Genomic DNA, 21,485 nt, shown 5'->3' on the forward strand with positions numbered 1-21,485 from the left:
GGTATAACATAAACAAAAAGTAGTTTAATAAAATTTTGAATGTAAGACAAAAATTTTGTTAAGAAAATAATTATATCTTTTGTTAGTACTATTAACATAATATTAGCATATGAATGTATTATTCAGGTTCTCAAGATATTTTAAATTTCATTAATTTGATTATCTAAGTTTCTGTTTCTAAATAGTAAAAAAATTCTGAGGATATGTTTTTTATATAAAGCATATTTTCCTGCTCTAAGTTTTATAATTAGCACATTTTTTTACTTAAAGCTTGTTGGTTTTTTGTAAATATATAATGGGAATTAACTAATATATCTTGTTTTTTTTTCAAATTTAGGCTCAGCATCTCATTAGGGCTGTATCAGTGCTACTGCATTTTAATCCAGAAGAAGAAAGACTTATTAAAGAAACTCTCAATTGGAAGATGTCATGGTTTGGGACCAAACCTGAACTACCAAAAGGTCGCCTCAAGACTAGGTTGTCTATACCTTCTTAGTCCTACATTTAACTAGTTTGGTGCTTGTGTTTTAACTGTTGATTAACCCCATCTTTTGTTGCTATTTTGTAGCATAACATTTGCTTCAAAACATAAATATGCACTTTGTCATTTCCACAGGTATAGCAATGGAATTTCAGAGGTCCAAACATGTACAAATTAGATTTGGTAGATATTTTCATTAGAAAAAAATTAATTCACATCCCTAAAAGTGTTACTATTTGCATTCTAATAACTGTTTTATATTTTAGCAAATCATCTAAAGAAATAGAAGACTGTTTTACTGTGGAATTGAAACATTGAAAAGTGTACAGATTATACAAAGGGTATCATACATTAGGGTTAGGTTGAAAGTTATAAAGATTTTTATATAATGATTCAGAATAGATACATTATATAATGTTTTTTGTATGTTATGGTATGTTTTTAGATTAATGTTAAATGTTTGATATATTTTGAGTGCCTTCAGCCATTCAGTTTAGTATTAGTGGCCATTTATTTCAGCTATTACTTTATTTTTAAGCAGTTCCAGTCATGTAATTTCACCATTATGTTTATTTTTTCTGGGGGTTTATTTTCAGGATGAAAAATACAAGAATAGAATAAATTTATGAAAATGTGTTAGTTTTAAGGTGAGTTAAAAGTGTAACAAGAAAAAAGGATGCTAAGATAAATTATTAAACTACACAGTTTTCTTATTAAGCTTCAAACTGTGAAAATTTTGTAGGTGATGGTTGAGCAACAATTTATGTTGTTCAATTTTTAAATGTGCATATTTCTAGTCTACTTTTAAGTGCACTTACTTAACATGATTGTGTAGTCAGTAGTCATATCAAAGTTAAATAATATCCCTTCTCTTTTTTTACAGTATGCGTGTTACTTGATTTAATGTAAAGGTAGCTAGTATTGTTTTGTTAAGGCAGAAAAGCAACAAATATACTTAAGAATGATTAGATTAGATAAGTTTGTTTTTTGTGCTTTTTCTTTCCTGGTTGATAATATTTATTAATGCTCTTAAAAGTTACTGATAATAATCATTAAATGTAGCATTATTTTACAACATGGGTAATTGGGTAACCATCACTTTTATAATAGATACTCTTTGACAGAAGTTTCATATTACTCAGAATCTTTCTTTTACAAACTTACTCAACTATCTGACTGTGTTGACTGAAATACTTTAACTTTACTATTTGACTGATCCTACTGTCTTAAACATTAATCTGACTATGGAAATGTGTTTCATGAAATGTTGTTTTACTTTACTGCTTGACTGTGCAACTTCAAGTACTACTTGACTTTTTGTACTGATTTAAGTATTCTGACCTCACTACTTGCTCTGTATATTGAAGCACCTTTGGCTGTACTTATTGGATTGCACTAATCTGATTACTTAACTGTTTTATTGAAATCTTACCTTACTACTTCAGTATGTTTACTGGTTTAAACATACATTTATTAAAAAACACTTAATAACTATAATACATTCCTAACATATTCATGAAACTTTCCAACTTAAGTATTTTCTTTTTTTGTATACTTTAAACTTTGTTATTGTTGTATCTTCTCTTGGTCTTGAAATTATTCTGATGTAAATCCTAATCTCATTAAGCACATGTGCTTGCATCTACGTAAGTTGATATTACTGTTGTTATTATTCAGAGCTGTACCTTGTAACTTCACTGTTTTCTTCTGTTTGTTTTCGCAAGTGAATGAAGTACAGTAGTGAAAATTATGATACATTAGCATGATAAAGTGCATACAAAAAGTATTAAGATAATACAAGAAGACTTCTTTAAACATATTGAACTAAGCATATTCAAACTACTTTATTTACTACATGAACTCACTCCATTCTTGACCTCAGAATAAGTTTTGGTTGCAGATCATTTTTTAATCAGTTACCTATATTTCTTAGTGATTCTAAGAGTAGTTATACTATTATAAATGAAATATTAATCCTCAGAGTGATTATGTAATTACATATTAGATAGTGATTCTAAAAATCAGTTGAACAGCTATATATATTAAGTGATTCTAAAAATAGATAAGCAGTTACATCTTAGTAAATTATTTATTTAGATACATCATAAATCCAGTGTTTCTAAGAGTAGTCATGCAGTGACATCAATAGTCACTATTTCTAAAAGTTGCTATACAGTTACATTTTGAGGTGTAATTTTGTGAGACTGAACAGACCTGGACAGTTTAATTTGGAAAAGTGCCCTAGAACATATTTTTCTATTTAGGTAAGCATTTCCAAACTGTTCCAATGCGCTGGTATCCTACAGGTACCTTAGATTCTCTGCATTTTAATATTTGAAGTAAGTGAAAGCCTCTACTGCATTACTGGCAAATTCAATAAATACAATCTTGAATGAAATATGTAATCAAAAGGAGGGTAAATATGATAAAGATTACAATAATTATTTGTTTTGATTAGCAAGCACATTTTTACATTGATTTGAAAAACACAAGTATTGTCTGAGTCTGTTTCAAAACTTTATCATAAAAACACAATCAGCAGCCATGATGCTAGAACAAAAATCAAGTAACCTGACTACATAAAAAGGCTAAAACCTGTTCCACATTTAACAATGGAATGCATGAAGTTCTTCCTTTAGTTATCTTACTGAATAATCAAAAAAGTGTTTAATCAGTTACATTCTGGTTACATTGTGATTCTAAAAGTAGCTATACAGTTACACTTAAGTTAGTAAATCCAAAAGCTGTTGTTACATCAGTAACCATTGATTCTAAAAGTAGGTATTCAGTTACTCTGAGTCAGTGGTTTGGAAAGTTCTCCAGTTACACTAGTAGTTAGTGATTGTAAGAGCAGTTAACCAGTTGTAATAATGAAGTACACAATTCAGGTTTAGTAACAGGTGTGAAAAAAATATCTGTTACATTTGGGTGATTAGATTTTTGCTGGAATGAACCCTTCTCTCTCAAGTACCAACTGCAAGTTTTTGAAAAAGGTGTTAACATTGTGCCTATTGAAGCAAGTGGAACGACTCGGAGATATTGCTTCTGGAGTTCTCATTGTAATTGTAGTGTTCCTCCTCAGGAACACATACAGTCAGTCTTTACCTGCCTTCTGATTCTCAGTTCATGTTGTTGACATTTTTCCCAAGTTTATTGGGATACACATAGGCATATGACTTGAGTTGTGCATAGGCCATAGTATAATGCAACAGCCTTTTTGAGGTAATCAATAAGCAAGGCTTCCTTTAACACAGCACGATTGTTAAAATATCCGACACGTGGCATGGTTATGTTATCCTTGGGGACGTTTTCCTGGTTATTGGGACCATCTACGTTATTCACGAAAATGTTAGGCCTATCCTGGTTGTTGGGACAATTCTGGTTGCCGTGCGCCTTAAAGACGTTTCTTCGAAAGGTGAGGTATATCAAACTCGCTTGCTACTGCACTACATTTTCTATGATTCACCAGGACTTCCCTTACTGTGATTTTTGTGATACCCGATGGGGTCTGTGCATGGTTCGTCTTTCACTTATTATTTTGTATCTCAATTGCTAAAAAAAAATAGAAATGGTAGTTTTAATAATAGGCCTAATAATAATAATAATATATACACATTTATATAGCACGAAATGCAAAAAAAAGAGCTTCTAAGGGATGCCATCCAAAATATCACTTCTAGTTCAGACTGGTTCCAAAGAGATGCAGTCAGACCTATAAAAAAAGATCCCTAATTAAGCTTCAATTGGTAAGATACAATAATACACGACAATGGGTAAATTATCTATTGAACTTGTATGTGTTTAAGTACACTATGAATAAAGAGTATTTTTATGGTTATTTTAATTACAGTGTTCGAACTGTATTGGGACTGGTCAGAACAGGTGTTATTTTTAATGTGTCTCTTGGTGTTTTGGACATGAAGGAATATTTTGGATGGCATCTCTGAATACTTAACAGTAGCCAATAGGAACAAAAATACATTAACCAAATTATGACTGAAAATATTCATTAGCCATTTACCCCAGATAAACTATCACATGACCATTCAATGTTTACAAAACAACAAAACTAAACTGTTTTGGCCTTGAGCAAATGTGACAGTTGTACATATACTACACAAAATAGTGTCTATCATAACAGCTCCAGTTGGCCTTATTTTGTGGCTTAGTGCTAGAGTGTAAAATACCCAGAAACTAGTGACCTTAATCTGTTAACATAATTAAGATAATACAACATTTCCTTATGAAACAAAATTTACTGATTGTGTCAGAAAATGTACAAACCTTTCTCCTTTGAACAGTTTTGTGTCCACATGCAAGAAAACAATATGGTGGAATGAAGCTGTTATTGTATACCTGTAGGTGGTAACATTTAGAATTAACTCTTGCTGTGTCAGCACATTTAAATGTTTCAACTTGCTCTGCGTTCCAACTAACCCACTTTCCCTTATGTTTGAAATATACATTATATATATTGGTATGCATTTTATAGCTCTGAAAGTAAAAAATCCCTTCCATGGAAAGTGCATAATTTGATATATCTGTGCTTTGTATTTCACTCTTGCAAACATTTCTTTCACATTAGACTGTATAAGCCAGAGTTCATTATCAGAGGCTTAACTTGTATTGAGTGGGTGTAGTGAAGTGAGTAACACAAAACTGACTTTATTTCTGAAACATCACTTCTATCAAATGAAACGTAAATCTTTTCTTGGTATACATATCATTGAGGAAGAAAACTAGTTTTTCATATTACAATGTTGGCAATGATTTGTGACTTGGTTAAAGTCTGAAAATGTTTTAAGCCCTTTCCACATTTGCATATGATAAAGTAAATTTATAGAATACAGTCTCCTACATTGACTTATTTTGCAGGAATACACATCTTTCTCTATTAAACACCAAGTTATTCAAGATTTAGCTGATAGTAATTCTTAATATAGATAAGTATAAAACAGACATAGCTATAGTATGATAAAACCTGAAAACATAAATGTTTGGAATTGCCGAGGGAGAAAAAAATAAGGAATGTTTTAACCAAACAACCTTTTTAAGCGTATTCTCCAATTTTTGAAATTAGTGTACTCTAAAACATATTTTTTATGGTTTATTTATTCCAATATCTGTAATTAACTTCTATTCCAAAATATATTTACATCTTCTCACACTATAACTATTACTCGACTACTAGAGCTTCTTTACCTTTGCCCATCTAAGCATTGGTCTGATTTTTTTCTTGCTTACTTCAGTCTTTTATTCCCCACATAATTGCCCTTGTCAATATCTGTCTCGTGATGCTCTCCACTTATGTCAATGAGCTCTCTATCATAGTACTGTATATAAGCATATCATTCAGATAATATTGTCACGTTTTTTTTGACAAAGTGTTGACACACCAGTTTCTCTGTAGTACAACCACTGGAAATACTTTGAGTTTCCTTTGTATTACCTATTTGATTTTCGTAAAACTAAAACATGGAGGCAAATCAAGTCTCTCCCATCCCACCTATAATATCTAGCATTTCTCACAAATCAGGAATGGGGTGGCTCTTGATTGAGGCTATCCATGACCTTATCCATAGTGAGATGGTCCAGGGATGTTTCTCTGGGGGGGGCTCTGAGGCTGCACTTGTGGGCAATCAATGGATATTCTGGAGAGAATTTAGATTTGCTTTTTACAGCACCTATCTTTTCTCTGTTGGCTTCTCATGAGGCCAGTTTGGATTAGCCACCTCTTGCTCCTTTTCTTCTATTGGTACATTGAGTGTGTGATGTTTTAGGTCTTTCCCCAAATGCTTTTGAGCCTGCACCTTCCTTGAGGGTAGATAGGTCTGAGGGCAAGTACTTAGTTCTCCCTCCATCTTCTGATAATTGTGGTTCATGCACGGAGGTTTACTACTCAGTTATGTAAAGGGACAGTTATGCCTTGTCCAACATGTTTGCCAGAACAACATGCTTTCACCTACCACCACCAGGTGGAAGCATATTTAGACTCTCAATGAATAGACCCACTCCTTGAAATGTGGGGTTCTAGAAAGGAGTCTATGATCAACCTGAATAGATCACAATTTTCTAGGATTCATATGACCCTAACTATGGTGATGAGATATTTATCATCCTTCCGATTTTTTTGAGGAAGCATCTCGGCAATCACCACATCACTTTGATGACAAGTTGGACCATTGTTAGCATACACCTTGGTTTGATTGTCAGATTCTGCACTTTTCATAGTCTCTTGGCTTGTATGGTGTTGGGATTTGTTGGATACAGATGAATTGTTGGAGGACATTTCTCTACCTGCTGCCCTTTTCTTCAACTTTCCTCAGCTCCTACAGGGTAGGCATAGTTACACCCCAATCAAGTGTCCCCACCCCAACATAAGCCCCTTGGTCAATGGATACCTAGAATAGATTCCACCCATATCCACAAGGTTCCTCTGCTTGGTCAGAATACCACCAGTAGCAGTAATGACCACCATATGCATTTGAGGTCTGGGGGTCTGTCCTTTACCATGGATTTGTGGATACTACAGGTCCTTGTGTCTGGATTAGCCATTCATATCAACATCACCCTTATCCCACCAACCTGTAGTGTTTCTGCCTCCCGTAGATCCACAGATTTTGGAACTTTATTCCACTGCTATCAGAGATTTGTTGGTCGTTGGGGGTGAGTCATTCCTGTTCTTCATGGGTTTTACTCTCGTCTATTTATTGTGCCCAACAAAACAGGAGATTGTAGTTCGGTCATCGATTTTCTCGTCTAAATCAATTCCTAGACCCTCCAAAGTTCACGATGGAGTCATTCCTCACTCTGCATTGGTATTTTTTGCCAGGACTGTGGATGACCAAGTTCGATTTAACCAGTGCCTATCTGCATGTTCCCTTAGCAGAGTTGTTACACCTTTATCTGCATTTTGTGCACAAGTAATATGGTGCTGCAGTTCAAGGCTCTGCCCTCCGGACTAGCATCAGCTCCATATGTTTCCTCCCGAATAGTACGAACCATTTCTCATCACTTCCATTCCCTGGGACCATGCTCACACCATTTCACGGAAGTCTGGCTACTGCTGGCACCATCTCATCAGGTGGTGGAATGTCACAACCAGATATTGCTTTTCAGAGCAACCAAAGCAGGATTTCTCTGTGGTGAGTGTTGCCCAGTCAGGTGTGCTTTTATCAAAACAAATATTCACTAGCAACCACCAACACAGTATACTTTATCTATGTTGCAACAGGCTCTGTAAAGATGAGGTGTTCCATAACATCATTTAGAAGCAGACTGGGTGGTATTACAGTACTATGCTGGACTGCCACTCAGGACTATCACGAGTAAAGCATAAGGGGATCCTGTCTGTCCCTGCTGATCAGTGGATTGAATAAATCAGGGTCAGTTTGCTTTTAAAAATTTAGAGAACTTGGTTCACCCATTGCACTGTTTCCAGAGTATTGTTCCTCAGGACTCCCCAACGTGCATTAACCCTTCCCCTCCCCTGTATTATACTTGTGGAGCTAAGGAGTCCTTCCCACTCCTGGTTTCCAGTCACTGAGATGGTGAACAGAGGATATTCCATCAGAGTGTCTGAGTGACTTTTCTCCACTTTTGGAGAAGAGGGCAAAGTTGGGGGCCCTCTTACCCAGGACTTTGGATGTTTTTTCCCAGATATTGGTAAGAGCAGCATCAGTCTACACAGGAGCCTACTCGTAATACCGGTTCAGATTTGATGCTTAGTTATCCGGTTGGGTGGAGCATGGTCCTTCTTTTTATCAATATTGGTTTAGTACATTATTCATGGAAGAGGGTCCATTGTCTCCTTGTAATACTGAATGGTCTTATCCACATTCTTCCCATAATTACGGGGGCAAGTGGAATTTTTCTTGCCCATACAGTTGGGAAGAGAATTACTGTTCATAATTCCAGACCAGATGAGCTATGTTTCCTCAGGCGGAGTATAGCAGACAGGATCTCATCATTCCGAGTATGGGGTGTTGCTTTTCGGACTTCTTCAGGTTAAAGAGAAGGTCTGTCCATTTCAGTGTTGCTTACATTTTTGTCATAATTCTGGTGGCTTGGAATGCATCACTCTGTAGCTACAGCTTGGGATCTACTCACAACTATATCTCTTGCAGTTCAAATGTCCTAGCTACCAATGTGGGATTTAGGGGCCATGATCCTATAATTCCAATCCCGAGCAGTAGGACTTTAGCTACCTTGTTAGGGTCTGGCCAATGGTGATGATGGATCATGTCAAATTCCACCTGCAGTGCATGATTTAGGTTCCGGGTGAAGAGCATACCTGTTTTGGATGTAGTGTGGTTCTCCCACTAGGGTGCTAATGCTCTGTTGGCATGATCACAATCTGTGCGGATGCATTTTGTATGGATAATGCCCTCACTGGCCCCTCCACTTTATCAGTCATAGGTGGATAGTGTCACGGGATAAATATCACAAAGTACAATTAAGTGGGTAGTAAAAGACTGGAGTAAGCAAGAGAAAATCAGACCAATACTTAGATGGGTGAAGGTAAAGAAACTCTAGTAGTTGAGTAATAGCTGTAGTGTGAGAGGAGGTAAGTATTATTGGAAATACATTTTCAATTTAAAAAAATGTTAACTGGTGAAATTTTTTTTTTTTAATCTAATACACAACAGGCAGGCTAAAGAGTCCAGCACGTGTTTAAAATATTCTTATGTACAGTCTTAGTATTTGTTGAGCTTAAAGTGTCTTTCATTTCCATATTAGTAAATCAACTATTTAAGTATGGCTCTGCTTCAATGTAGAGATTAATAAATGACACCTGGTGGCTAGTTCAGAGTGAACCATTTGTTTTTTGTTCATACATTGAATATGAAGTTGTTACAATTGTAAGACATTAAGCATTGAGGTCTTTTATTTTATAATATCACTATATTTAAGTTTAGAAATAATAAGAAATTGACTACTTGTGTAATGTCTGAATAACAGATCTCATGATTGTTTAGATAAAAATAGAGCTAGGTAATATGAACAAATATTAAACAACAGTATGTTTAAGATGCATGCATAAAAGGCCAAATATTTAAAAATGGATTGATAATAGTCTACAATATATTTTCTCCATTTATTATGCCATACAGTATGAGTTCACAATCCTTTTATCTGTTCGGTAACACAATATACTATGTTAATGAACTGGATAAATAATTAAATTTCATCATGAAGTTCATATTTATGAAGATTGCATATGTGTATTTAGAAATGACTGTTCACCAGTACTATACTATTAAGCACTTTTTACCACTTTTCATTGTCCAGTTTTCAAATTAACAGCCTTCGACTGTTAATTTTATCAGATATGATAAGTATCTCAATATTAACCTTCAAATTACTAATTTATTTTTTATAACATTCACAACTGATTGAATCTACATATTACATCATATTAATTCATTTTGTTTTCTTCTTGATGCAAAACTTCATGTGAAGAATTGACCAAAAAAACAGTTTTAGTGAAATCACTCATTTTCTATGTAAGATATAAAGGGGACCATAGTAATAATTAAAGAGATTAATTGCAATATTGTCAGTATTTTTCTTTACATTCTATTGTGTGACTCACTTGTTATTAGATATCCTGTTACCAACAAAGTTATAAACCCACAAACATAAATCATGTAGAAAAATGTGTCCAAAAGCTAATGTGGTCTATATGGAATTCACTGGCAATTTTAAGCCTAATCTTGAGTATCCTACTGAAATATAGCATTAAACTCCTAAGATTGTGATTGAACCAAACAATAACCATAAACTGCAGTACTTTACCCTGATAACAATATCTTTAGAGATTTCTTGTGAATTGTACTTACAGTTCTTAAACTGTGTGGTAATCTAGATCCAGTCATAGATTGGGTTTAGAGTAGAAAATGTATGACTCAAGAAAGTGGTTTTGATACTGGTGAGGAAGAAGGGGAAGCTTAGAAATCCATGTTTTTAGATGATGTCAGACAAAATTTTAGTTTGTTTTTTGCTAATAAGCAGTAAAATATGATTTGCATTTTGTATTCATTATATATATTTATCTGTATAAATAGGAACTGTAAAGAAAAGTTGGATAACAGGTAGTCACCCCTTTCAGAGGCAAACTGCTTTCATTGGTAATGATGGACAACAGTCATTTACATTTTCATGAATTGTAAATAAAATTGTTTAGTAATAATTTTTTTCTATTGCTTATAACTGCTGTAGACATGTGTATTTGTATAAAGAAAGGTGTTTATGATATACAGTTTATACAGTTGTTTGGAACAACTATTATAACCATTATCAAACCTTGCAAATGTGATATACAGCTTAGTATAACACAACCATCTTATATACTGTTGTGACATACATTTGATAATATAAGAGTAATATGTATAAGTTATACATCTGAATAATACATTTAAGATAAAAGAATTACCGTGGCCTCTATGGTTTTTTTATGACAATCCAACTACATAATTGCTAGACATATGATATTGAACTAGCAGCATCACTTTTCCACTTCTTTAATGGAAAGTTGCCTATGATTTTGTATTTGCATTAACGAAATAAATGACATATTATTACTCTTAATGGGTCATTAACAGCACTATCTGAAAGATGCTCTGATACATCTGATTAAAAATTATTTTTCTGTTAGCCACTTGGAGAAAATCCAAAATGAAGAAATCCTCTTTTGAAACTTGTACTTGTTCCATTTGGATAGGTACACATTTATGTTGCATTGCTGTTTAGAGATCATTTTTAGACAAGGCAATTATTATTTTTAGTTTTTTAAGGGCTATCTCTTGATGAGGTAGACATAAAACTTATGAACGATGTAAATTAAACCTTGGTTGAACATATTTGTTATGTTTTGTTTGAAACTAAGAGGAAACTGTATTGCTCTCTATTTGTGTTTAGCTTCATATAGCTCAATAGTTAAGAATGAGTGGAATAAAGAAAACCTTTTAATGCAAAATAAATATATAGTATTTTAATCCTTTACTGATTAGGGCATATTTTTTTTCTTTATTAATATTATGGTTTGTGAAGATTTATGATGTGTAAAATATTTACCATAATGATGCTTCTTATAGTTTTAAATCTGTTTTTCATGAGTTAAACAATAAACTTTGTCTTTTGTCATAATAATAACAATCTACATATACAAAGAGTTTTTTTTTGGTTTCAAAACACTCATAGATATAATAATATTTCAAGCTAATTTTAGTTTTCTGTTCCACAATCATGCATAAAGGTTGAATGTGGACTAAATTCTTAATTTTCTGGGCATGTAGTTTTAAGGGATATCATTTATTTATTTTTTTATGTATTTATAAACATTTCCTAGCCAATACATATATATATGTAGATGCTTGTCAAAAGCTACATACTAGGAGAAAGATATCTTGCTCTTGTGTCAAAGATTTTTTATGTGAAAATTATATTTTATAAGATTGAATTGTATAACATATTTCTTGATCTCTAATCGTACATCATTTAGAATCAACCTTGAAATATTTAGTAGGTGGTTGTAAATAGTGTCTGTAGAGCATGAAATAATAACTTTCCAATTTAGCATTTCATTGTTTAAATTAAAAAGTATTTTTTGTTTGTCCAGGATTCTATGTTTCTTCTTGCCTATAAATTAAAATCTTCACCAGTAGTTATCGCATTGTTGAACCTTCGAAAAACTATGTATTTACAAAAGTGTATGTATGATCATTTTGATGTAGGTTTGAGTAAAAACTGAAGTTAGTCATACTCACAAGGCAAATGCATATCTTATATTAGAATTTTATTTACATTAAACCTCTTGAAAATGTGAAGGTTATTTACATAAGTGTGGTATGAAAGTTACAAGTACTTTTAACCACCATTTCCGCTTCTGTAGTTCAACAGCTATTCTTTCATTTCTTAAAAAAAAAATGGAAGTAGATTTAAATGACCTATAGGGACTTATCTTTTTGTGATCTGAATGTTAGATGAGGCATCCTGATGTTATATTTGTTTCTTCTTTTTATTTAAGTAACTTTAAATGCAGCTGTAAATATTCTGTTTTGAATACTTGAAATAAACCGTTTTTTCCACTAGGTAGCACTAGTCCAGCAAAATTAACATATTTTGTTCTTTTGCAAATTTTGAGATAATTTGCTGTAAAGCAACTTAAAAAGTTGTATTTAAAATGAGTGTGTAGGTAACTAAAATAGTCGTGAATTTGACTGTTATGCTAAGTATTTAATATCAAGTTTTGTTTTTCAAAAGCCGTAAATGGTCAGTATTTAAATATATAGAGAGAGGAAAATGAAAAAAATGTTAATTTAACCTATTATTTACTGTATTTATGGTACTGTTTGATGTATTACCAAAAAATAAAACACTTCTCTTGGCATGTTTAAATATAAATCATTAGTAAGATTACTTTTTATTATTAAATTTTTTTTACTTACCACAAATATAAGGACTCCAAACCCTGGTCTGCATTTAAATGTATTATAATTTTGAATCATTAAGCATACTGAGTGTCTTGAATCTTGAGTTATTTACACTTTTAAAAGAACAATTTGCATATGCTAATACCATGGCATGGCACTTCAAGTGACTCATTTAGGAGTTACATGTATATTCTTTGTTCAAAATAAATTTCTATAATAAGCTCCCCAGTGGCACAGCGGAATGTCTACAGACTTACAATGCTAGAAACTGGGTTTCGATACCCATGGTGGGCAGTAAACAAATAGGCCATTGTGTAGCTTTGTGCTTAATTACAAACAAGCACGCTATTTAATAGTATAATGCTGCCACAGTAAAATAGTTTTTTGAAGGAAGGATATTAATTTAGCAAACTTGGTAAAGCAACATAAAGCTTGAGGCACACCAATTTCAAAAAATACTGTATAACATAATAAATAGCTTCAGCAAGGGAATACCAGTACACCCATATAAGAGTGACAAACAACCTAAACAAAATCCTCAACACAATACTGCTGCTGCCATTGTTAAATTTTGTATGTTGGTTGGCCATGAACCACCACCCAGAAAATAAATGCTACCAAAATGTATGTATCACAACCATGTAAAAAAATAATTCCCATTTCTAAAAAAAAAAGAAAAACATAAACAAGTGATAAAGCTTCTTCCTAGTGGGAGATGAAAATTTGTGCAACCTTAGGTGAGGACTTGGTGTACTTGAATGACTTTAAAGAAATTGGCAAATTATTATCCCAAATTAGGAGTTATTATTCATGATAAAAACTCAATTTACAAAGAGAATTTGAATGAGGTATTTTGTGAAATTTTATAGTTGTTTCCTCAGATTTCTCATTTAATGGGAAATTTAAACTTAAAGTGCACAAGAAAACATACCAATTATGCAAAATTAAATTCCTGCACTGAATGACCTGGATGTCATGAAAGATAAAATATCAGGTAGTGTTTACAATCAAAAAGTTTTTGTGATTCCAGTTGGAATTGTAAATTTATTTTTTTTATGTTCTATTTTTCCTTAAAATTAAGCTATCTGGATTCCTTATCTAGTAGAAACTTACTGGATATATAATATGTAACTCTCTGATCAGTGATAAAGAAATTCTAATATGAAAAGAACTATATTTAATGTTTTTCAAAACAGTGTCTCAGATTAAACTCTTTGATATTTCACAACATACAAAAATCATAGAATACTAAATCAAATGAAATGACTTTTTAAAGCTTAAGAATAGATAGCATTTAGTAAGTTTGCTCCAAATTTCAATGCAATCTGATTAAATGTCACCACTGTGATACGAAACAAATCGGGGGATATCAGTGATGGCACCCTTTCCCAGTTAGAAAAAAAAAAAAGAGTTAATAAAATCTCAAAAATCTTCTCTAAATTCTATAATTTGGAAAGACCCTTAGCATATGGGATTGAGAATGCAACCCTTTCAAACATTTTTATGAACAATGAAAGGAAAAATTGTTTCTTTTGCTATCCCTTTTTTTTTTTCAACTTACCTGTAAAGTCATCTGATTGTACATCCATGTAAATGGCTTGCTGCTTTGGCTGAAATATAGGTTGTTATTAGATGAAAGTATGAATAATAAATGTTGCTTCAGTAGAATTTTAGGGTTGAGAACTTTAATAGGCAAAACTGCCTTTTGAAAGAAAAGATGATGTTTCATCATCTATACTGAGGCCTTCTTGAGGCCATAATATAGAAGCAGAAATGTTGTTTCCATTTCTTTCAATAGGTAGTTCCAGCCCATTAAAGTTATCACATTTACTGCAAGTAATAAATATTACATATTCATTTTAAAGTGAGTGAAGCGTTCAGCAACCTTTATTCTATTTGATCTAGTCCTAGTGAGGATGGGCTTCATTGATCTCTTTAATAAATGAAGGGAAGATGTGGTGAAACCTGACTGTTATAGCCCTTGTTTAAAATATTAAGTTTTCTGGAGTGCCAGTAGATTATTGTTGTCTCTGCATGAACATTAATGTAGGTATGAGTAGGGTAAATGTTATGTATTTCACCATCACTCTTGCTGCAAAGACCAAATGATAGCCTATAAGTTGAAATGTTACTATACAAGAGATTTGTGAGGACAGGTATACAAAATAAAGAAAATACTAGTACAAAAAAAGAAGTATATGGCTAGCCAATTATGAGAATTTGATAAGAAAAACTAAAAATATTGTGAAGAATATATATATATATATTGTAAATTATCAAGGCATGTTGTAATCACACTAGTATAAGCAAATATGTAGTAAAACACATAAACACCCCTCTTAACAAATCATATATATCCAATCAGGGATCATACTTGAAACTCCACCATTATGTGGCAGCACAAATAACAAAGTCCAAACTCAGCAATATAGATGTCAAACTATTTTGTGAGCCAATTTTTTTTTTAATCTACCATCAAGAGGAGTGGACACAGATTCCTACTGACAAGAGAGATTAGCAAATGGTTTGTTGCAATTAGATATGACAAGTGACATCTAAAAAAAAACCATCACAATAGTCAATATGCAGTCTTCAAGCTCAGGCCCAAAAATTATAAGTGAGAAACTGCAAAAAGTAAGGAAATACTTAACTTTTGGCTGTAAGTTTTCATTTTTTAAGTGTTCCTAATTGTTGGAGCAGGATTGATAAAAAGTGTTTTTTGATTAGATTGTATAACATTTTTCTGAGTATTGAAAAGGACATTATTTAAGATTCAAAAGAATCAAAAACTTCATATAATGCATATTTATTAACAGCTAAGAAATGTAAAAGCAGTAAAAACAACATATATATGCCTAATACAAATGCTATGCATCAAATGTAAATGAAGTTTTTAAGTATTTGTGATAGCAATATTCATTATATTAACAGAAAATAACTTTGATTTATGTTGTTACATTATTGTATATTTAACTTATTGTTTAAAACTTCATTATTGGTTCTTTTGTCTAGGCTATAAATTATATACATTTCTTAATCTCTTTCCATTTTAACTGCACTAAAAGTAAAGGAGACCAGGCCTATAGTTTTAATATTCAAGATTAACTTCACACTTTTTTAATGAAGTCATACGCAAACTAATCCCCTGGTCCTTTCTTTCAGTACAGTGTTAAAATAATTCTTTTACAAATATTAATGAAGAAAGAAAGTTATGAAAATGGTTACTCTGCAACTAAAACCAGATGACTTTATTGCTAGTGGTGTCATTCTGCACAGTACTCAATTAATGAATAACTAGTGTTCTGAGATTAATTTATTTCCCAAGTTTGTGAACTAGAAGTGTAGAGGATTTCTTATTCTTATAGCTATATAGTAGTTATACAATTTTGCTATCATAATACCAAAATTATAGATGAAAATATTACAAAGTTATATAGCATGTTCTAACATTTAAAATTCTTAAGGTGATTGGCCACAGTTTTAGAAAAATATAATTCTAACTTTTGTTTCCTAATCCATTATAACCACAATAACTAGAAATATATGCAGATTACTTATAGTTTTGAAAGTTCTATAAAGTTTGAATGCTGTAAGGCATGGGTCAAGACAGTAAATATCATATACTCACTCTTCTATTACTACTATACTTTGCTTATATTAAAGAAAGTTATAAACAAAAAATTTAATTGTATATGTGAACTTTCAAATAAGCCATAAAATAATGTTATTCCATTAGAAATAATCCTAAATTTTCTCAGTTTAATAGAATTATTAAAGAAATGCTATTATTTTTTTTAACAAAACTGTAAAGTAGTGAGCCAGCATGGTCCCCAATTTTTACAAACATGTTGAATTGATTCAAGTGAACTACTGCAGTATGTACCTTATGTACTTCAGATTAATATTGGTCATTGAAAACTTTGAGTGGAAAAAAACTTGAAATTTATATATCATGCAAGTTTATTTCCAATGTTGTGTGAATCTTCTGTTTTTAATTTTACATTTCAGTGTCAAACTGGAATAACAGTAAGTGGATAAAAAAACCTTTTGGGACAAAAATTAGTTTCCTAACCTTCATACTAATATTTTGTTTTAAAAATGTTTTTTTGTTATTAATTTAGCTAATATACGTGATATTATCTATCATACACTAGTAATAGCAATAGGTGGCTTTGGATAAATACTTACAAAACTTATCGATTAGAAACACTTTCTATACATTTTATTAGAACTAGATAAAAATAACTATTATGGAGGATTGGTTCCATTTTAGAAGAAGAAACAAATCAGGGGATATCAGTGACTCCCCTCCCCTCCATTAGAAAGTTAATACAACTTCAAAAATACGAGCTGGTACAGCCCAGCCCATAGACAAAGTAAATTTCCCAAGTGACATCATGAATGAAATAACAAGTAGACTGAAGGAAAAAGAAAATATGAAAGAGAGGGCACAATGGTCAACTGGATGAAAGAAAACTAGACAATAAAGTCAACTGAAAAAAAAGACAAATAAAATTACACAACTAGGTAAAGTATTTTGGAAAACAGTATCTATAACAACTAAGCCAAGACTTAGTTAATAATTAAGCTGTTATTAATACAATTTTCTAATCAATGGCTTCTCCTAATTGTTCAACACTTGCTCTTAAACCCAGCTGTTCTGTTTATCCTTTTGTGTAATTTTCTTTTTTTTCCAATTGACTTTTTTCTATTATATTTATTACCACCACTGGGAATAAAGAGGGTGGAAGTGGGAAAGCATGTGAAAGGACAAACATTACTTGTATCAAATTTAATACTAGAAAAAACATGTGGAGACTATTGAAGAGATGCAGGCCAGTGCCAAAATCTTTAAGTGCATAATACTTGTAAAAGTAGTATTATTAAAAAACATCTTATTTATGTCTGGTACCTGTTGTTAAAACTATATATACATATGTATGTAAAATACAAATTAAACAAAAACGTAAATAATAGTAAGAAACAGTAAAAGTTGTTGTTGCCTCCCCGTGGTCAGTTGTTCTGAATTAGGAACAATACCACACTACCAGTACTGCACACTGACAAACAATGAAACTCCACAACTGGAAGAAGGAGGGCTTGTGTGAAAACTGCTAAACTCATCTGGTGTGTAAACAAAATAAATGTCATATTATATCCTTAATACACTAGCATATTATTTAGTCTAGCCTGAGAATCAAATATGAAAAAAAGTTTACATGACTTGGCACATTAGACTGTCAAAGCACCAGCATTTTGGTTTAAATTTGTAATTTGTAGTCACTTTATCAAAGTTACTCAACATATAACCTCACCCTAAGAGTTGCCACTTTTTGTTTATTGCAGCTATGCCAGAGGGTTGTATTTGTGTCGGATGTTTACACAAGGACAAGCTTGGTAACAAGCACCTACTACCAACTCTTGGGCTCTTAACTGAACAATGCAATTTGACAACAACCTTATAATACACCCACAATCCTAAAGTGCAGTGTGAGATTTTGCATCAATGATATGTGAATCATATGCCCACAGTCTGGCATGTTAACCACTAGGCAATGCCTGGCCTATGCCAGAGGGATGTGATATTAGAAAGGGTGGAATGTCAAAGAGAGTCAGAACTTTACCATACTAACCAAACCCTACATGTGATCCATCACAATGCTGATTTACAACTTCTCTTCAGATTTCAGCTGAAGCCTTGTAGTGTACAATAAAGGAATGATAAGAACATAGACTTGCCAGCACCATGTAGAAAATAGAGCTTCTTTAATGGTGTGAAACTGGTATATTTCCACAAAATAATAGTGGAAGACCAAAGTATATTATGTGGGCAGTCAAGATACCAATTATGTCGTAAGTCCAAGAAAAGTATGAATAACTCAAAAGCTGTGTGTTTTATTACATTATTGATAAAAAAAAACTTTACTCCAAAAAGAGTAAAAAGGCAAAGGGAGACTGATACAAGTTTCTTTATATTCGCCATACCATAAGAAAAACAAAGAACAAGCAAAAAGAACTTCCCATAAAGAAGCATCAAAACCCAAGATTACTACAGTTTATAGACTGAACAACAGTCTTGGGTGGTTGGAAAAATAAGATATCATTGCAGTAAAGTAAATCTGACAGGGGCAGAACTTTTAATATAAAATGTAACTCTTGATAAGAGAAAACATTTAACCCCTTAAACCTTCCAAAAAATATATATATGTCTGTGTACACATGTGTGTGATCGTTGTGTTTATATATATATTTTTTTTGTTTTTTTTATTTTGATCCTTGGAAATCAGACTTCATCGATTGGAATGGTGAAGAAAGAGCTTGATTTTAAGCTAAAAAGGAAATAACACTTTTAAACAATTTGTTCTGAAATAAAATTTCCAAGAGGATTAAAGCATTATTCAGAAAAACATGATTTCACTAACTTGATAAATAAATTCCAAAAATATATTATAAAAAGGTTAACAAATAAACTAAAAGTTAGAGAGAAAAAATGACTAAGATGCAAAACCCAAGTAAAGTTTGTCACATGAAGAACCAGAAAAAACAATGCTAAGACTTTCTTAAGAGAATGAGACTATAAAATGAAAAGAATGTGTCAAATTAGCAACAAGATGGTTGATCAAAAGGTGATACACAGTTATTTTACTACACATTGTGTATTCCATAAGTAAAGAATAGTAACAAAACAAATGTTTTTACACTGTAGCCAAAATAATATTTTAAAACTGTTTTATTACCACATTTAAGCAAGTAGATGAGGCAGTTTGAGTTAAATAACACTTTTGGTGAAGAGTTGCAAATTAGTATGTTGACAACACTAGCAATAACCTTCTAGTTATACATATCATACCACAGAAATATCAACATCATTCAAAAACAGTTTAATTATCTATAAATTGTACAAAAACTCAACCAAAGCATGATTACTAGTACTTTGAACAATTTTTAACATCAAACAAGTGTGACAGGAATGAAAATGTAAATTTAACAAACAATATTAAATATTTCTGTTTTTCAGAAATAAAGGTAGGATAGATATATTTTCATTTCTGAAAGTAGTTTTGTGATCATATGTATAAACTAGATTTATAAAGGGAATGTTACAGCTGATGTAGTAGCACCATGAGACAGCTTGCACTGTCACAAAACTGGGATTACACTTCTCTACGATCTGTAAGTACACGCATGATACTTCCAAGTCCACCAGAAGCAAAGACCTAAAAAAGTTAAATAAAATTTGACTTGAATAAGTAGCAGCAACCTATTCTCTCAAAATACGAGTCTAAAAAGAATAGTTGCATATAAAACGTGTTCTTTAAAACAACAGATGCTGATCAAGAAAAAAATCTGTTATAAAAAACATAAATCGTTGTAACTAAATGCTAAAATATGCTGTAAATGAAATTTCAAGATAAGTTGTACATTATTTACTTAGTATACTATGCCTATTTTACTTGCATTCACTTGAATAATTCTGTGCTTACTTCTTAACAAACTTGTTCATTTGTTTATATATCATTTGTCTTACAGTAGATGTAATTTTTTCTTTCAGGCGTATTTAACCTGAACACTTAATAACCGTGTTAGCTGTATTAAATATCACAATCACTTTTCTAGTAATGTGGGTTTGTTCATACCAATATAGAATATTGCTTCGTTTAGACTTCATTACTATCTTGTTACAACTGTAATTCCTTCTTCTACCTCTGACTTTGGAGCATAAGCAGTTAGAATCAGGAACTTTAATGTACAGTTACAAATTTTACCTTTTCATGCCACTGCAACAAAACAGCACTACTACCTTCAGATGGTATCTCAAAGCCTCGATACACATACTTCATTAGTGTGTCCAGCATCTCGCTGTCAAGGGCACCGACAGCCTTGTCAATGTCACTAGGTTTAAATGACATAAGTACCTTCATCACTAGGCTCAGAGCTGAGTTCTGTTAAAAAAAAAAAAAAGAAAATGTTAAAAATATGTAAATGGTGTTTCAATAATAGACACTTCCAAAGAACATCAATCTAGCAATATCATGTGTGTGTATCTGTATATTTTATCAGCTTAGGAAAAAAAAAACATGTTGATGTTATCAAGTTATAATATTAAAGAATATAAATTCAGAAAAATTTTAAACATTTTGTGTTAGAATTAAGAAAATTACACAAAATAATAAAAGGTCCAAAAAGAATTTGACTAATATGAAAATGTATGTTATTAATAGAGAGAAGGGTTTTACCAGATTTTCAAGCAAAACATGGGTTTAACACACATTCAAGTAATCCCTGCTTTCACTAGGAAAATGTTCTTATATACCCAGTATATCTATATAATATATTGTTACGTCTCTGTTTGTTAATTGACTTTTCCGTAACTTCGTTCCGACAAAATTTTAACGACACAAGTCTTTACTTAATAAAACTGGTTTATTCTTTCCGAATATAACTTTACCGATACACTCAACTTCAACAATCGCGCTAAAACAAACGCTAATCAATGAACGTCAACAATACTTCTGACTGCAGTTCAGTTACTCACTATCTACACACACATTACATTATTGCCGTCACGT

The 21,485-nt window shown here is 32.0% G+C and overlaps 2 protein-coding genes across 12 annotated transcripts in view; one reads left to right on the forward strand and one right to left on the reverse strand.

Annotated features, from left to right (window-relative positions):
- LOC106463774 (golgin subfamily A member 1-like) overlaps nt 1-19,536 on the forward strand; it is a 109,678-nt gene extending 90,142 nt beyond the window's left edge. For 9 of the 10 annotated variants that reach the window (XM_022391366.1, XM_022391365.1, XM_022391364.1 and 6 more), the window contains 2 exons: nt 338-477; nt 18,262-19,536. In XM_022391366.1, coding sequence (XP_022247074.1) covers nt 338-477; nt 18,262-18,316 — 195 coding nt within the window. In that variant the 3' untranslated portion in view covers nt 18,317-19,536. Of the gene's footprint in view, nt 1-337; nt 5,437-18,261 lie in introns of those variants that run through there. The other variant, XM_022391369.1, reaches the window with a different exon arrangement.
- Nucleotides 19,537-19,627: 91 nt separating this feature from the next.
- The window catches only part of LOC106463775 (actin-related protein 2/3 complex subunit 5-like), a 6,891-nt gene continuing 5,033 nt past the window's right edge, over nt 19,628-21,485 (reverse strand). Inside the window, exons 3-4 of one of the 2 annotated variants that reach the window (XM_022391374.1) lie at nt 20,717-20,858; nt 19,628-20,132 (exon numbers count right to left, since the gene is read on the reverse strand). In XM_022391374.1, coding sequence (XP_022247082.1) covers nt 20,080-20,132; nt 20,717-20,858 — 195 coding nt within the window. In that variant the 3' untranslated portion in view covers nt 19,628-20,079. Of the gene's footprint in view, nt 20,133-20,681; nt 20,859-21,485 lie in introns of both variants that reach the window. The other variant, XM_013923843.2, reaches the window with a different exon arrangement.

This window comes from Limulus polyphemus, unplaced genomic scaffold (genome assembly GCF_000517525.1).
Source record: "Limulus polyphemus unplaced genomic scaffold, Limulus_polyphemus-2.1.2 Scaffold1479, whole genome shotgun sequence".
NCBI lineage: Eukaryota > Metazoa > Arthropoda > Merostomata > Xiphosura > Limulidae > Limulus > Limulus polyphemus.